Below are 19,267 nucleotides of genomic sequence, written 5' to 3'. Positions count from 1 at the left end.
CCATCTTTCCTTGAATTCTACAATTGCACATCACCTTTAAAATCCGCCCCTAAATACACCACCTTTCCTTGAATTCCACAATTGCACGTCACCTTTAAATCCGCCCCAAAATACATCACCTTTATATTTTTTCTGTTTTTGCACATGACTAAAAAATCCTCAAGAAATAAATTAAAGTGTTAATTTATAAATTTAAATATATTTTTAGCAGCGAAAATATAATAAAATAAAATTCTTTATAAAGTTTAAAATCATATATATATATAGAGTCAAGTTAAACAAAGAATGACCATATGTATAGAGAATAGAGATTAAATCTAGTCCATCAAAACCGCTTGATCGTGCGGTTATAATTAAATCTGTATCCCAATTTTAATTACCAATTAAAATGAACAAATGATAATTTTATTAAGAAAAGGGTATAACAGTAACTACATTTTGGGTTAAAAACTGCAAGCCCTAAAATCACTCCTCACGTTCTTCAACCCCTCACTCTCTCTCTCTCTCTCATTCCTCAACCTCTCGGTCGTCTCTCACATTCTCTGCAAAATAACTAGCCTCTTTCTTTTTCCATGGCGTCGTCGCGGCGAACGAGGGGTCGGCGTGGTGGACGTTTGAAATCGAACAAGTAAGGCAATGGGTTTTTGAGTTTTGTTCGATTGCTGCTTCAAGAAACAATTTTTGCAAATATTGAACAGGTGAGTAAATGTGTTCATGGCTTAATTTCGTTCGAGTTTTTGTGTTTTGCTTGTTCTTTATTTGTGATTCAAATTTGTAAACGATTTTGTATTTATGATTTTGTTCGAAATTTCCATTGGTGTTTTGATTTAAAATGGAACATGATGTATTACAAGTTTCTTGGCATAGGGTTTCTGATTTTGATCGAATTATTTTGGGGATTTTCGTTCTGCCAAATATTGTTTGCTATAGGGATTTCGATTTTGTTTGAGCCTTTCTACTTTTTTGGCTTGTGTTTGATGTTGAAATCTCTTTTGGGTATTTGGATCTGTGGAAGTACCAAAAAAAATAATACGGTCTCCCCTTAATATTGCAGATTTTGATTTCTTGGAAAAATGGACTTTCTGTTCACAATTGTTGGTTTGTTCCTTATGTTTGTGAGCTTGTTTAAATAGTTATGAGGTCTGTTCGAAATGTATTAATTTTATTTCCAAATGGACCTTCAGTTCACGATTGTTGATTTGTTCTTTATGTTATTGAGTCTGTTCAAATAGTTGTGAGCTCTGTTCGAAATGTACTAATGACTGTGAGCTTGTGAGTTTGTTCAAATAGTTGCAAGGTCCTGTATGTATTGTGTGCTTGTGAGTTTTCTTTATTGTCTGTTATAGTGATTGTGATGTAAATTATATTTGTAATTTTAGCTATATTTCATTCCGGGATATTGTGAATTGCATTTGGCTTATTTGTTGTTGCTGCAATGTGATTTATGGTCAGCTACAAGAGCTTAGGTAAGAATGCAAAAGAAATATGATGCAGATGAGATCATTGAGATGGGCACTCAAGCTGATTATGGATTCAAGTTGGTCACTCCATCTATAGAAAAGAAAGAGTTGGCACTGAAGATTGAGAAAGAGAAATAGCTGATTATAAATTGAGATATGATACGATCGTTGCCAATAGAGGAGTTATGGGAATAAGCTATCCATCTGTTTGCCATTATCTGAGGTAGTTCTACGAGTTTTCCTACTTGTTGCCACCTCACTATACTCCTATGCTCTAATTGCTGGAAATAGAAGTGCTCATGCACTATGCTTATTTAGCTAGCGAAAGTTCATTTTTTGGATGAACGTGCATATTGAGGAAATGCATCTTTTGTACATTTTAGGACGATTGAGAGCATCTAGCCATCTGTGAGGAAATATGTAGCAATTATATTTAAGAGGAGATCATGAGGATGTTTTATCTCTTACATATGTTATTATCGCCAGTTCGTTTGTATTGATAGCTAAAATGCTAAAACTAGTGTACAATCTGATTAATAAAAAAGCTTTGCTATAAATACCATTTTTGAATATTTCTCCTTAGCTTGGATTTTGGGAAATTTTGTGTATTCTAAAATTTCCATCGAGCTGAATTATTAGAATTTTCAAAATTTGGAAAAATTCATGCTTCTATGAAATCTGATTATGTTATGTTCATTTAGAAATTGTATTCTGTTCATTTTCAATTTATGATTCTTTATAGAAAATGAAATTGTGTTCTGTTCATTTTCAACTATATTCTGTTCATTTAGAAATTGTGTTATAGGAAATTAATGCTGGCATAAAATATTTAACACATAATTTTTTGAACAAGCGTAATAAAATTACGAACAACTAAATAAATTATTCGAATTTTTTAGACTGATATAAAATATTTAACATTTTAACTTTTTGAACAGTCCTAAAAAAATATTGTGTTCTAAGAATTTTCAAAATTTGGAGAAATTCATGTTTCCAGGAAATCTGATTATATTATGTTCGTTTAGAAATTGTGTTTTGTTCATTTTCAAATTATGATTCTTCGTAAAAATATTGAACATAAAATATTTTGAACAAGCGTAAAAAAATTACGAACATGTAAAATAAATATTCAATTTTTTTGTTTGGCATAAATTATTCAACATAGAACATTTTGAACAAGGGTAATAAAATTACGAACATATAAATAAAAATTTTTAATTTTACTTGTTGACATACAAATTTAACCACGTAATTATTGTAAAATAATTGAAAAGAAAACAAATCATTGAATTCACCAGCAAAACAAACTAAAATTAGGAGAAAAAATAGTAAAAAAAATAAAAAATAAAAAAGGCAAGAATAGCGTGAATGATTAGATTTAGGATTGAAGCATATCTTTTAATGTAATTAAAGTGATATGGTGTATCTTTCCATATAAATTTTCGGTTATAAATAAATTGTAGTTTACAAAAATAACCTTTCCATATAAAATAAATACATAAATCAGCCTTAATTATAACCATTAGATTAGATTTGATCAAAGATCAAGATTAATTCTCTATTCTCTAAATACTTATCATTCTCTATTGAACCTTTCTATATATATATATATATAGGCCAAGGTTCAATGAAGAAAGCCTAAATGTAAGAAAGAAGAGAGAAGTAGTCTCATCCGTTAATCTTATCTAATCTAACGGACATGATTTATTCACGTCATGTTCAACGGATTTTTCTGTTGAACGTATGGGGGGTCGAACCCCAGAACCCCCAAAAATATTGTATATGTTCACGAATGTTCAACGAAAAAATCTGTTGAACATGGCGTGAATAAATCATGTCCATTAGATTATATAAGATCAACGGATGAGATTTCTTCTCTCTTCTCTCTTACATTTAGGCCTTTTTCATTGAACCTAACCCTATATATATATATATAAATAAGTATTTTCGTAAAGAAATAAATTCTCTAATAAATTTTTAGAAAGAACTTGAATTAAAAAAATAAACAAGTCATTTTTTTTATTAATTGAGGTTTTTTATAAAAGAAAAAGTAAAAAAATCCCTTGAGAGCACAAAACGCAGACTAAGGGCACGAAACTCGAAAAGAGATCGTTAAACAAAGAAACCTGAAGACACTAACGATCCCATAAATCAGGATAGTCGTCCATCTCATCTGACCAACGTCTATGAACTATATTATTCATTGCATTCATGCTATCACTATTGCTATAATCAACCACAAAGTTCCTCGGCTTGTAGCCCATATCCTCCGCATTCCTGAGGCGACCTTTTATGCTACCTTCTGGAACTGCTTGCATCGGCTCACTTCCCATGCCCTTTCCCGTGCCCTTTGGGCGGCCACGTCCCCGCTTGGTCGTCTTGTCCGAGAGTAATTGCATTCCCTGACTAACCTGCTCCTCTAACCGACTAATGCGACTAGTAATATTGTCCGGGCCAAGAGTTGACAAATCCTTGTTACCTTCATGCGAAACACCCCCGCTTTTGTCCAAAGTTTGGTCACGTTCGAGAGCAACAGTTGTGTCGTCAATAAGCGGTGTGTTCAAACCCGTGCCATCCGGAGCCTCCATCTCCAAAGTTTCCTCCACATCCGAGTCCTCCTCGTTAATGACCAAGTCACTATCTTTAATCACATCTTTATCCCCCTGAATCGGAACCAGTATTTTGTCCAACAAATCCGGCTCAGATAAATGAACCCCGAAAGACGGTCCAGAAATATGATCCACGCCCGTTTCCAAACAATTCTCCGCATTATTCTCCAAGTCCAGAGCCTGAAATGCATTTTGCGTCTCGACAGCCTCTTTCTGAAGAACCGGAACAACAATTTGTTTTTTTACCGCCTGTTCGGCGACCTTTGACCAAGCCGCAGCAGGTTTAGCATGAGCAACCTGCTGTTGCTTCTTCAAAGGGGCAGCCTCCTGCTGCCCAAACTCTGACTGCGCCGGGTTTGCAGCCTGTTCGTTCGAGGTAATCGCCGCCTGCCAATGCGGCCCATTGTGAACTTGCGTAAGCTTAGCCTTGTCATTCACAGTGTCATTCTGCTCACCCATCCCCCCAAACTTCGACTTGCGGCATCTATCGGGGGAGTGTCCCGTAATCTTGCAACGACCACAATAAAGAGGGAGATTTTTGAAAACAAACTCAATATGAAAAGAAAAATCCTCCATATCAATAAGAAGAGTATTAGGAAGAGGGTGAGACATATCTATTTCAACAAGAATACGGGCGAAATGTCCAAAATCTCTACCTGCCGAAGCACCATCGATCTTTAGAGGATGGCCCAAGTAACGTCCAATTCCAGAGAGAACTTGTGGATTCCAATACTCGATAGGAAGATAATGAATTCGAACCCAAACATTCGCCAAGGGAGAGTTTTCTTTGAACGGATCAAAGTTGCGAGTCCACTCTCGGAGCCGAAGAAGACCCTTTGACAGCTCCCAGATCACCTTCGCCTTTGCCGTAGCTTTATCAGTCACTGTAGTAAAACGGAGCGTGTAAAATCCCTTTCCCAGCGGAATCAGTTGCCAGTCAGAATTTATACCCCAAATCTGTTGAAGTTTCGACTTCAACTCCATAGTTGAACGTGGCTTATCGCCTTTCCCCAACAGTAGTCGTCCTGTTAGTGCATGCTCAAAAGCTTGGACCTCCTTTAAATATAAAGCCTTAGGAATTTTGAGAGAGAATTGATCTCCTTCTTTCGTTGGACGTAAATCATGAAAAACATGAGCAGCTAAATCTTGCCGTTTAACAGGTCGCTTAACAGTAGCACTAGCATAAGAAATCCTAGCGTTATCTGCCACGCTAGGATTTACAGAATTCCTATCAACTGCCGTGCAATCGGCAACACAAGGATTTGTGGCCGATGTCTTCCCAGTGGCATCCTGGGCCTCAGTAGTCTTCACCTCGCTGTTACCAACCGTGGCAGATATAGACCGAGCGGAAGAAGATCGAGCTTGAGGGTGTTCAAAATTCGCAGAAACAGAGGGAAGATTTAGGAATCCCTTATCCTGATTTTCGGCCGACGAGGTGGCCCGAGCAGCCGAATGAGTCATCGAATAAAAGCTTGAGGGAGGAGTTCTTGAAGCTCCCTTATCATGAGCTCCGGCCGGCGAGGTAGTCATTGGACTGCCGGAGCAGCAGTACGAGGTTCCAGTCCGGTGGCGGCTAGGGAGGTCCGAGACAGGTGGACGGCCGGACCGGTGGGTTCGCCGCGCTGCTGCTGCTGGTCTGCCTGCACCGGTCGCCGCGCTGCTGCTGCTGGATCTGCACCGGTCGCCGCGCCCGCGCTGCTGCTGCTGGATCGTGAGCGGGACGACGCTGCAACAAGCTGGAGGACGACGCCGCGCTGTTGGTCTGCCTGTGTTGCTGCTGGGAGGAAGACACCTGGGCAGCGAGCACTTTGCTGTGCTTCACCGGTTGAGGGAAGCGGCGCCGGCTCCGGTGGGAGTCGGTCAAAAATATCGGCCCCTCCAAGAAAAAGTCGCCAGCTTTTAAGCATGCGCTGCCACTTTTTCCAACTCGGCGTGAAAAAAGAAAATTTCGTTTAATGTCTTTTTATATCTGCAAGAAAAGTAAAAGTCATAAATTTTTCAAAAAAATATAATAAAAAATAAACAAGTCATGACATTAAGAAAATAAAATGAAACTTTTATTTTAATAAATTTCACACGAATTCGATATAATTTGGAATTTAGAGTTACAATAATCAAAAGTACCACATGAATAATATAATGAGTTTGAAAGAAACATTTTTATTTTTTATTTTTTTAAAGAGGTTCGACGCGCCCATTCGACTCTCCACACGCCTCCAATGTCATTTACCTGAAATATTAAATATGGGATAAGCATACATAGTATACTTAGTGTGGGAACATGCAATTATTGTCCACGTTAATAAAATGGTAACACATACGATCATAACATTCAAAACGACACAGTTTTGCCATCTGGAAGCCACGCCATTTAAAGTGGTAACACCCTAATCTAATTAAAGTGTTAAATATAAATTTAAATATATTTTTAGCAGCGGAAATATAATAAAATAAAATTCTTTATATATTTCCGCTGTTAAAAAGATATTTAAATTTATAAATTAACACTTTAATTTATTTTTTGTGGATTTTTTAGTCATGTGCAAAAACAGAAAAAATATAAAGGTTATGTATTTTGGGGCGGATTTAAAGGTGATGTGCAATTGTAGAATTCAAGGAAATGTGGTGTATTTAGGGGCGGATTTTAAAGGTGATGTGCAATTGTAGAATTCAAGGAAATGTGGTGTATTTAGGGGCAATTAACCCAAAATAAAATGAGTCAAAATTTATGTATTTTTGACAATTTTCAAAATTCATTGAAAAACCAAAATATGCCCAAAGTTCGTGTATATAACCCATTAATTAACCTTAAATTTAGACATGTTAAGCTCAAACTTGACTATATATATATATATATATATATATATATATATATATATATATATATATATATATGAAACACCAGTTTTTTTTGTTCACGCCAATTTTTCTCTTTCCTTCCACTATGCATTTTTTTCCACATTTTCTCTCTCCTCTCTCTATCACACGTTTTGTTTTTTTTTTTTTCACTCTTTTTTTCATACAATTTCTCTCTCTTCTACTCTCTCTCTTTCATACTTGAGTGATTTTCTTTAAAAAAAAAATTGATATATGAAAAGATATTCTATATGTATCTTAAATTAAAGATAATGACAAGATTTTTATTTTGGTATAAAAATCATAAAATATGAATTTGAAACAAATAAGTTATTATAATTAAAACTTTTATGATAATTATTTTTCTCTCTCTTCTTTTATATTTTTATCTCTTCATTTTTTGCACTATTATTATTGTTGTTATTATATCGTAATTATTTTATTGTAATTTAATAATTGTTGTTATTATATATTTTTTTCTCTCTCCCTCTTTACTACAAAAAATCTTTTATCTTTCCTCTTTTGATAAAAAATTAATTTAGAATGAATAAGTTATGATTATTTAAAGTTTTAAAATATAGTATTTTGTTCTTTCCTCTCTATTTTAATGAGTGTTAATTTTCTCTTTAATGACATGTTTACTTTTTTCTATTATATTAATTTAATTATTTTTCTTTTTTTCTTTTTTGTATTTTTAGATAAAAATAAGTAAATATCATGTGTTTGTGTTTACATATATTTTTTAAATTATAATAGTTTAAATATAATAGAGGTGAAGGAATATATATTGGTTCATTTTATAACTCTTTTTTAAAAATAATTTTTTTGTATTAATGTTAATATAACTTTGTAGATGAAATTAGTATATATATTAAAAAATATAATTTCAAATATTTTTTTATATTTGTGAATTATTTATTGATTATGATGCATCATACTTTATAATTATAATAAAGTATAATGCTAATTTTTATTATCAAATAATTATTAATTATTTAATAACTATAATTGTCATTACACTTAATATGTTGAAAATTTACGTTTTCAAATCCATAATTTTATTGAGTAATTGATGTCGTTTAATTTCGATACTCGCCGTGCGTCGCACGGGAGATCGTTCTAGTTAACCTTAAATTTAGACATGTTAAGCTCAAACTTGACGAATTGATCCCAATATAGTTGAAAAATTATAGAATTGAAAAAAATGAAACATATATAAATTATATTTTTAAAGATTATATTTTTTTTTGAAATCAATCTCTTCTTATTTTTAACAAAATTTCATAATGCAGTCTGAGTATATCCATAGTTATAATTTTTTGGATCTATGTATTTTTTATTTTAACAGAATTACGTGGTATGAGATAAGACGTGATATTTTTGACTGTGACATGACTGATATGTATTAATTTATTATATATCAATATTATGTTTGATAATATATATAAAAAAGATTTTGCTCTATCACACCTCCCACGTTTGATACAGAATCTAAAAAATATGAATACTAGATAACATGCCATTAATTTATAAAGGGCTTTGAGTTTTGAAGCAAACAATATATTAAGATGTTATAGGTATTTAAACCACACTTATCATGCATAGCAAATAAGCCATATCCATATTTTTACATTTAATGTTAAAGTAAAAAAAGCTTAGAAATATACTTGAAGTTAACTCACAAGTTATGTACTACCATCAGATTAAACAAAGAAATGAAAAGATATAAATGAAATACATTTGAATCGTCCATAATATTTCAATGGTCAAAATTGAGAAGGCTTAGATACAATTCTTTTCGTTCCGCGAAATTTTTGTAGTATTTGTTTTGAATTGTCCCGCAAACTTTAAGCACTTTTCTTATATGATAATTTTTTTTCTTTATTTATATATATTTTTTTTACTTATCACACTTAACACATAAAATATTAATTCTTTAAAATTCGAGCCGAAATTTTTTTTGCTCAAGTTTCGCGAAACAGAGAGAGTAACTTATGCCATCCTCGATCCAACTATTGAACCGTAATTTCTTGGTGTTCAACTCTTGAAATGGGTTAAAATAGTACCAATAGAGAGGGTGCATAATTCGAATACAGACCTTTTAGGGTAAATCTCAATTAGCACAATAATTTAGTTGTGTAATTTATGATTTTGCAGTAGCCTCTTTTTGAGGCGTATGTAACTGTATATAGGAATGTAGCAAGGCATTATTATGTGGCCACTGAATATTCCTCGATTCCAATTTCTCAGGGCGCCAAAATTTTACTCCAAAAACAATAAAAAAAAAAAATCTGCATTCAAAAAGAAAATAAAAAATTGAAATGAAAAGAAAAAAATAAAAAGAGGACAGGCGTGAAAGGTCTCTGAGATAAAACCCCTCCCTCTTCTGCTACCTCGTTTGCTTAACTCTCTCTCGCTCTGTCTCCCTCTCTCTCTCTCTACAACCCTCCTCCTAAAGCGCAGAAGAAACATTACTAGATATGCGAGTTAGCCCAAGATTCAACCTTTCGAGCTCCCGCTTCTTGTCTTGAAGATAATGAGCAGAGGCCCCCGCGTCTTCTTCTCCGAAGAAGAAGATGGTTCCCCAAAATCCAATCTTTGACGCCCTTTACTGCGAGGAGGAGCGCTTCGACGACGACGGCGGCGAGTCCAAAATCGAGGATCTCGGCGAGATTCAAAAACCCCCTTTTGCTATTTTGCCTGACCACGACTTTTTCTGGGAGGAAGAAGAGCTTAAAAACCTTTTATTGAAGGAAAAAAATGAATCCTCTTTGATATATAACGAGTTAGACTTCGATTCGTCTCTGAAATCGGCGAGGAGCGAGGCGATTAGCTGGATGCTGAAGGTGATTCGGCGCTACGCCTTCAACGCCGCGACCGCCGCCTTAGCCGTGAACTATTACGACAGATTTGTTACCAGCTGCTGCTTTCAGAAGGAGAAGCCATGGATGAGTCAGTTGGCTGCCGTCGCGTGTCTCTCTGTAGCTGCGAAAGTGGAGGAGACTCAAGTGCCGCTTTTGTTAGATTTGCAAGTAGGTTTGATTTAATCGGCATTTTCTTTTTTGCGCCTCTGAGAGTTTTCATTTCTAGGGTTATTCATTTGGTTTGGGTGTATCGTAGGTTGAGGAATCTAAGTATCTGTTCGAGGCGAAGACGATTCAGAGAATGGAGCTTCTCCTACTCTCCACGCTCCAATGGAGGATGAATCCGGTGACGCCCATGTCCTTCTTCGACCACATTGCGAGGCGATTTGAGTTTGTGAGGAATCTACATTGGGAATTTTTAAGGAGATGCGAGGGTGTCATTCTCTCAGCTATAGCTGGTATGTAGATCACTTGATTTTGGCTTTTGATTGAATGGATTTGTTGTCAAATGATTGATTCTTGACAAGAATTTATATTAGTGCAGATTCTAGGTTGGTACATTATCTGCCTTCTGTTATTGCTGCTGCAACAATGATTTATGCAATTAGAGAGATAGGAGATGAAGATGTTGTGGAATATGAAGATCAGCTTATGCTTGTGCTGAAAGCTAGCAAGGTCTGATTGAAATTGTGTTGTTGCTTGTTGTTTGATCAAAACCTATTAGCAAATGTGATTGTTGATGGACATTCTTGTTTTGCTAAATAGGAAGAGATTGATGATTGCCTCACACTCATCTTGGAGGCAACGGGTGGTTTGAGCCGTAAATCTTGCTGCAAGCGCAAATTTGATTCAATCCCAAGCAGCCCGAGTGGTGTCATTGATGCCTACTTCAGCTCTGATAGCTCCGTTGATTCGTGGGCCGTTGCATTGTCAGCATCATCCTCACCGGAGCCTTTGTTCAAGAGAAGCAGAGCTCTGGCCCCTCTAAGCAGCATGTCCGTCGGCCCTGGCTAGTCCTACTAATTGAACTCTTATCTCCATGATATTGGCAGTGGTACTTAATAATCACTCCCTCTATGTTTTTTCTACTCATAATTTAGCGAAATCATGCAACATTACTTGCTTGTGCTCATTGTATCTCTGACCTATTCATGTGATGATGGATTAGACATCCAAACAATTGACTCCACCACCTCTTTGGTTGTGGATGGAGAGTGAGATTGAAGAGAGAGAGGTTTTTGAAGTTTTTTACCCTCTTAAAGATGCTCGATAGATCGTTTTGGTCAATGAGTATGGTGTTCGAGACATCGTTTGAACTATATGGCATCGTGTCGTTGCATATCATGCTTAGATAATGGCTATAGCTAGGTTTGATGAAGAATCACATAGAGGGATGGGTTTAGTTATTTTCTTAAAGGAGGAATTCATGAATCCATAAAAGGATTTCGATCTAGGGTAAGTTGTTAAAGGACTATGTGCTTCTTTAACTTGTTTCCTATTCTTGCATCATATAATATGATCCAACTTGTGCTTTGTTTGCTTGGTTTTGACCTAATTCACAAACGCATTCTCTCCTCATTGTGTGTGTGTGTGTTCTTGATCTCTGAGTTTTATAGTATTTTGGAGTTTTGGATAGTTGGTAAGATTCTCTAGAGTAATTTATGGCATATAGTACTTGATAATCAAGCTTGTATCCAAATAAATCTTCCCTTCATCTGCCCCACAATGAGTTTTGCCTTAGTTTCATATGATTTGTTGTGGTTTGTTATGTGGTTAATTGCTTGTTGAGTTTATTGTTTCAGTGCACGTCAAAGAGTAGGGTTTTGAGTTGGTGTTGTTTGTGTGAGATCGTTTCATGATCAGAAATTTTAGTATGGACAAAATCAAGAGGGTGTTTGGCTAACTTTATAAGTTTCGTAAAACATTTTATAAGTTATTTAGGAGCTTATAAACTTTTGAGTGTTTAGCGAAATGAGTTTCTAAATGACTTATAAATTGTAAAAATAAGTTCCAACAATTTACAAGTTTCTTATTAAATAAGTTTCTCAATCCTAACTTTTGTTCATAATCTTATAAGCAACAATCATTTTAAGAAAATGTCCTTACTATGATTTGTTATTTTTATTTTAACTTTTTAACCTAAGCTTAATCAAACATCTTCTAATTAATGATTTTAAACACAAGAGTAATATTGTGTTGTGCTTATCATTGTTTTTTTTTCTTTTTATATATATATAATAAATAATGTTGAATGGTATTATTTTTATAAAAAATTTATTTAGTGTTGATAAAAGTATCATTTGAAAGACCTTGTGTAGTTTTAGTTAATGAGACTTTGGTATAAATTTTTGTTATTGTGGTTGGGCATTGAATATGATTGAATGACTGGTGCTGAGTTATCTTGTAGAGGATTGCACATGGTTGATTTGTTAGCTTACTAAGAATTGTTTTTTTACACTTTTGTTTGGGGTGGGGAAAGGATGAGGACAATTAGGGACCATAGAATGCTACAATTTTTTTTGCATCTTGGGACCAATTGCAAGAACTCTTGGAATATGTATTGGTTAAAGGTGAAATAAATATTTTGCAAGATAAGTGGGTGCAAAAAGCTGAAACAGTCAGCTAAGTTGGCAAGGACAACAAAATTAACTAGGGAAGTTATAGAGTCGAGATGAGTCGAATGTGGTTGAATTCATGTTTCGTTTGATATGGAAGTGAGCTCCAGATTTATTTATCTTTTAAATGAATTTTTTAATTTGAATTTGAATATAAACAAAAATTTTATTCATAAAGAAATAAATTTCTTGCTCTCAGAAATATAGTGTTACTATTATTTAAGTTCATCATTTTATTCTAACAAATTAAATTAAGTAGGAATTTTATATATTTATTTACTATTTATTTATTTTTACTTGTATTTATTGTTATTGTTACATAATTATGTTGGTAGGTTAGGAAGAAAAGTTTTAAAGTGATTTAAGCAATGATTATGATTATGTTGAAAATGAGAAACAACAATGATTTGTGAGGGTTTGGATCCAATGGGGTCCACCAAATAATTATAATAGATCTTATGATGACTGCATCTTGTCTTGTACAAAATCATACTCCCTCCGTCCACCAATTAAATGCCTATATGAAAAAACACGGGTTTTAAGAAAAAAGTGTATTTTTATTAGTTGAGTGGAGAAAGGGTCTCATTTTTTAAGAAAAAGTGTATTTTTATTAGTTGAGTGGAGAAAGAGTCCCACTTTTTTGTAAAGAATCTTTGATTTTTTTGATTAAATAATGAATAAAAACTTATCAAAAATAGGTAGGCCTTGTTTTTGTGGACGGACCAAAAAGGCAAGTAGGCCTTGAATTGGTGGACGGAGAGAGTATGTGTTTGAAGAACAATAATGCTATTTGAACAAAATATAATTAAATATCTTATAAAATAAATTTATTTAAAAAAATTGATTTAAAATAAAATAGGATTTAACTAATTTTATTGCTTTTTTTATATTGCAATTTTTTAATAACTTTTTTAATTACTATTATTTTTAAAGTACACAAACTACAAATGAAATAATAAAAAATAATATTTTTTTTAATAAATTATGAAAAAAATTACAATATGGAAGAAACAATAAAACTAACTAAATCTTTTTAAAACTTGAATCAAAATTTATAAATAAACTACTTTTTAAAAGTTTTTAACTTAATTTTTGTTTGGATAAATTTTGTCAAAATAGTACTACTCTTTGAAAAATATCATGTCGTATAATATTTATTCCGAATACGAAATATTTAGAGTGGATTTTGAAAATAGCCACTTTGGAATAGTAAAATTAAAAAACACCCACTAAGATAAGAAATTAAAAAAATACCCACATTTACCATTTTACTCTTGCATATAAAATTTGTACAAATACCCATGAATTCACAACAAGTCGAATTCACAATCAGGATTTATTTTGGTTGTGAATTTAAGCTTTAAAACTCGAATTTACAACTGAATTACAAATATTAGTTGTGAATTCAAGTTTTAAAGTTTGAATTCACAACTTAAAAATAGTGTTAGTCGTGAATTCAAAACTATAAATAGTGTTAGTTGTGAATTCGCGTGAATTCACGACCAATAAAACTTGAATTCACAACCAACACTATTTCTAGTTGTGAATTGACAACCAATAAAACTTGAATTCACAACCAACACTATTTTTAGTTGTGAATTCACAACCAACGCTAATAATTCAATTGTGAATTCATAATTCAGTTGTGAATTCATAAATCTGGTTGTGAATTCATAAATGTTAATTAATGAAATATCAAAACTTATTTTTACTTTGTGGAACTGTGCACTTTGCATATTAGTTCCAAAACTTATTTTTTTCTTCGTAGATTTTCAATTAATTAACCATTGTTAATTAATGAAATACTTTGCAGATTTGACTACTTAAAATACACGAACCAGGATTCCATGGTGTCGCCAACATTAATAAATCTTTTCAATTCGCTGATGTTTCTAATTTTGTAGGCGATGACTTTGTGACTTGCCATAGACAAATAAGATCTAGAGATCGTGGACGAGGGTGACAATGCGAAATCGACAAGATTGGTGAGGTTGGATCTGACGAGATGGAATGAGATGAAGGATAATGGTGGTTGGTGTGGGCGGTGGACAACGTAGATGGAGCAGCAGCAGCTCTGCCGGTGCGGCGACATTAGCTGAAATCGAAGGAATTGGCGACGACGCAACAGGAAGAAAGAGACCGTACGTACCAGATGGAGAGAAAGAGGAGAGAGAGAGAGAGAAAGAGATAGAGAGATGAGAGACCAGACGAAGAGAAAGAGGAGAGAGAGAAAGAAAGAGGAGAGAGAAGAGAAAGAGAGAGAGAGGAGAGAGAAAGAGTGCGTACCAGAAGGAAAGAGAGAAAGAGAGAGAAGAGAAAGAGAAAGAGAGAGGAGAGAGAGAGATACAGGTGATATTTTTTTTAAAAAAATGTGTAGTGTATTTGTGGTTAATTTTTTAATTTTAATCTTAGGGGCAAGTTTGTCATTTAACACAAAAAGTGGATATTTTTTAAAAAATTTATTTGAGTGGGTAAATTTTAATTTTACTAAAAAACGTGGCTACTCTCATATATTAACCCAAATATTTATCACATTCTTTTTATTTATTAACAAAAGAATTGTCACATTTATTTATCATAGTAAATTTTATATAAGTTCACTTATATTTAAATATCTTTTCTACTTCATAAATAATTTTATTTATATTTATTAAAATTCATGTTATCTATTGTTGGGAATTTAATGAAATATCCTATCCCTAGTTTTGATGATACCAAAACTCCTTGTTCTTATTGTAATAGACTAGAACCTTTTGAATTTAAGTGTTAGAGTTCATGTTTTTTAGTTAGGCTGCTAAAGACTGAAGACTGAAGTTTGCTGCGAAAAGACAGAGTCAAATACCGATGTATTGACTCGACGGGAGTTTCACTGAATGATCAGTGTTAACTGATGTGTTAATGCGGACTATGTGGAATTAGCGGACTGATACTCTAGACAAGTATAGTTGACATTCTTCATCAGACTGAAACACTGAAACCAATATTAAATGCTTATGCAACCGCATTAAATGCAGAGATTTTGAAGATCGTCATTTCTCTGTAGAGAGTTCCTATTTGGTGCAAGCTTTTCAAAGGCGCTCTACCTGTCGTACCTTTGAGACGCCGTCCTTCACCAAAACAGGAATCTCAAATATTGTAACCTCAGCCAAATTCAAAGTTACTCTCACAAGGGACGAACTCTTGAAGACTTTCTCTCCAATGGATCCATTCAAGACTTCGCCTATAAATAGAGCTCGAGGAACACTGCAATCTTCACCGATTCAAACGCACAAGCTGAACCTCTGCCAAATTTGCAACTCAGCCTTCAACTGTCTTCAAAAGTTTGAATCGAAGAAGAGAATCCCCAAAGTCTAAATCAATTCACTGATTATCTATATTCTCTTGTCACCTTAGGCAAATTCTTATATTACCCAAAGTCTAAGTTTTCGATTACTTGAGAGCCTATTCTCAGTAATCTTAGTTGGAAGAGTTCAAACCCCTTTTCAACCGAGCGAAAAAAGTGTTTGAGTAGAGCGGAGTTCAGACCAGGGTTCTGACTCCAGAGATCTTAGCCAAGCGCTACAAAGGCATTTGTGTGTGTTTTAGCGTGCTAAGAGCGAGCGAGAAATCCAACCTAGTGTGTTGGTACTGAAAATTTGATTTTCAGTTGTAAGGTTTGCTGTGCACCCGTAAGCATTAGCCCAGAGTGTTTGTCAGACTAATCATCTGGTCGTGGACATTGGAAATTATTTTCCGAACCACGTAAAAATTCTTGTGTTCTTTATCTGCTTTCAGTTATTCCTTATTTGCGTTAAACTTGTTTTTCAACTGAACTGGATTACTGAAAAGTGTAACTAAGGATTTTGTTAAGTGACAAACTCTTTCTAAATGCTATTTGGATTAAGTTTAAATTTCTGATGCTCAGTCAATAGTCTAACTGATCAATCTTTTGATAATCAGTAAGATTAGTAACTCTACTCTGTTTTACAAACTCTAGACTAAAGCCTTACGTGGATATCAGTTAAAGCTCTGTGCTTGACTAAAATTAAAAATACTAAAGTCACTTCAGGATCAGTCTACAACCATTTTCCAACTGAAATTTGATTTGTCTATATTCGATCCGCGAAAAATAGCCTACTGGTGTATTCCCCCCCATACACCTATTTAGTCAACCCTCCGGGACCCAACAATTGGTATCAGAGCAGTTTGTTCGCAAGAAAAAGATGCTTTGACCCGGTTCTACTGAACTAGATCCTTTTTATAGAGAGTTTTTAAAACTTTTCAAAGTTTTCTTTACTCCATCGTGTTACGTGCTCCATATCTATTTTTCTTTCTGCTTCTTTCATGGCTACTAATCCTGGCAACGTTTCATCTCGTCCAATATTCACTGTTGAGAATTACCACATATGGAAATTCCGAGTGAGGAGCTACCTTAAAGCCCAACATTGCAAAATGTGGGAAATCATCACCGACGGTCCAATCATCATCTGGACAATTGAGAAGAAGGTATCTCTAGACATCACAAAGGATCCCTACGACGAAACAACAGTCAAATCAAAATCAGAATTCACCACTGAAGAAAGGAAGCTTGATGAACTGGACGATCATGCCAAGAACATCATCTCCAGCACCGTACCAGACAAACACATCGCAAAACTGATGAGGTGCGATACTGCAAAGGAGATGTGGGAAACGCTCAAGAGAGTGTGCGTCGGATCAGAAGAAATTTTGGAGAACAAGCTATCAATTGCTTGTCAGAAATTCGATTCATTCAAAATGTTGAAGAATGAATCAGTCGACGAAATGGAGTACAAATTTAATCAACTACTGAACAAGATTCAGTCGATGTCAAAGGATAAGTACAATCAACGGGACATCAACCTCAAAGTCATTCGTGCTCTTCCAGCTGCCAACTGAGAAACTTTTCTTCATTCTCAAGGTGAACGAGTTTGACCTCAACAAGAATAAACCTGTTGGATTAGACGAAGACATCCCTACAACATCAAAGGGTGTCGCACTGAAGGCCTCAACAAAAGAAAGCAAGAAACAATCGAAGAAATCAACTGACCAGAAAGTAGAGGATTTCCTTAATCAATACGCTTTGTTGACTGAAAGATTCAACAGAATAGAATCCAAGTTCCAAAGGTACAAGAAGAAGTTCCACAGGAGGAACTACAAAGGAAAGAGAGAGAGCACAAATCCAGACACTCCACCGACAGGAGCGGAGAAAAGAAATTATCCACTACCAATCTGAGAGACGTGGAATGCTTTGGATGCCTGAAGAAAGGACACTACAGAATAGACTGCCCTGAACTTTTGCCCGAAGAACGCAAAGAGTTACAAGCCAAACGGGATCGCAAGTACGCAAGGAGGAAATCGATGATGGTTGGAGATGCTGAAAACTTTGTATCAACGTCTATGTCATCGACTGATAAACATGCATTTTTACCTCTTGTTGTGTCATTTTGATGTTTAGTTATGAGGATTTTGTGTGTTTGATGGTTTATTTGAGCTTATATTGGTTTATGGTCAAGAACTTGTCACTTGCTTTTTGTTTGAACGAATTTTCAGAAATAATGAAGCAGAATTTGAAAACAATGGCTGAAATACAAGTTGTAGATCGTCTCGAGAGGAGTTCGTAAGAGTAAATGAATCATAAATCGGAGTTCGGACGAGAGAGAACGAGCCAAAACAAAATTGCTGCACAAAGCTGTCAGGACCTCGTCGAGAATTCGGCGCCTCATGCGGGCTGGGCGCGCGGCCGCGCCTCGGGCCGCGTGACAGCACAAATTTTGCGCGAATTTTCTATTATTTTAGTTATTTTTTGATCCTACACGGTTTTGACCTATATTTTGAGACCTAGGGCATATAAATACTCCCCAGAAACATATTGAAAAGAACTTTTATCAACCTTTCATCATATTTTTACTTTTCCTGAGAGCTGTGAGAGATGGAGAACGGAGCAAGAGCAAGATTGAAGATTCTCAACTTTACTACGGTTTCATTGTTGAATGTTTTACAATTTTATTGAGATATTGATTTTTAGTCATATGTCTATGTGTGACTAAAATCCCTTTTTCCCAGGGTTTAGGGAGTAGACATGATTTCAATTTCTGACTGTTTGATTCAATTAATTGAGATTGATATTCATTTTTATGTTCTTGTTATAATTGTTTGCTTTATTTCTTGATCACCAATTTAGCATAATCATAGGTTTTAATTTTAGATCAGGAGATGATGATTATTACCTGAACTAAGAACATAGAATACATTTATTTTAATTCTAAAGGGAATTGATAATTGTGAGGGCGTTAATCCTAGGAACTTTTAGGAGTTACATGTTAGAAGTGTGATCCAGGGATGGTAGCCTTGCATGTAATCAACGGTTTGTATGCCACGGGAGTGGGTATGAACTAGGTTAGAGATTGCCTTAGGAATTATCTCATTCATTGAATTGAACATGTTAGTTAGTGATATCTGTTGAAACCTTTGCATTGGGAAATCTTCTCTTATCTGTTTTTCTATTACGCAACTTGATTTATTTTGTTTATTGTTATTTATTGTTGGGAACCCCATGGAATATCAGGTTTTATTTTGATGATACCAAAATCCTTAGGTTTGATTTGTAACAGACTAGAACTGTTTTGAACTCAAGTGTTAGAGTTCGTTTCTAGTTTAGTTAGCAGTTCTGAAGACTGAAGACTGAAGGACCGAAGGATTGAAGGACTGAAGACTGAAGATACCAACTGAAGTATCAGTTGAAGAATCAGTTCAGAACTGATTACTTAATGCGTGCTTCGAGGACTCAGCAGACTGATACTAAAGTAAAGTATCAGTTAAACATTCTTCCTCGGACTGAACTTCCAACGTTCAAAGGATGCCAC

The 19,267-nt window shown here is 34.6% G+C and overlaps 2 protein-coding genes and 1 long non-coding RNA gene across 3 annotated transcripts; all 3 read left to right on the top strand.

The window, feature by feature from the left end:
* Window positions 1-301: 301 nt before the first annotated feature.
* LOC130990960 (uncharacterized) lies at window positions 302-2,045 on the top strand. The gene is made up of 2 exons (XR_009090996.1): window positions 302-698; window positions 1,453-2,045. It is a non-coding gene; the product is annotated as an uncharacterized LOC130990960 (long non-coding RNA).
* Window positions 2,046-9,145: 7,100 nt separating this feature from the next.
* Window positions 9,146-11,032, top strand: LOC130990959 (cyclin-D3-3). Its single transcript, XM_057915173.1, has 4 exons — window positions 9,146-9,957; window positions 10,046-10,247; window positions 10,334-10,464; window positions 10,555-11,032. Exons 1-4 carry the CDS (start codon window positions 9,502-9,504, stop codon window positions 10,801-10,803), a joined length of 1,038 nt encoding a protein of 345 aa, XP_057771156.1. The 5' UTR covers window positions 9,146-9,501; the 3' UTR covers window positions 10,804-11,032.
* A 5,695-nt stretch (window positions 11,033-16,727) lies between these two features.
* On the top strand, window positions 16,728-17,300 carry LOC130990684 (uncharacterized). The gene has a single exon (XM_057914909.1). The coding sequence runs from the start codon at window positions 16,728-16,730 to the stop codon at window positions 17,298-17,300; it is 573 nt and encodes a 190-aa protein (XP_057770892.1).
* The last annotated feature ends 1,967 nt before the right edge of the window (window positions 17,301-19,267 follow it).

This window comes from Salvia miltiorrhiza, chromosome 6 (assembly GCF_028751815.1).
Source record: "Salvia miltiorrhiza cultivar Shanhuang (shh) chromosome 6, IMPLAD_Smil_shh, whole genome shotgun sequence".
NCBI classification, from domain to species: domain Eukaryota; kingdom Viridiplantae; phylum Streptophyta; class Magnoliopsida; order Lamiales; family Lamiaceae; genus Salvia; species Salvia miltiorrhiza.
This window is presented reverse-complemented; position numbering and strand designations above follow the sequence as displayed.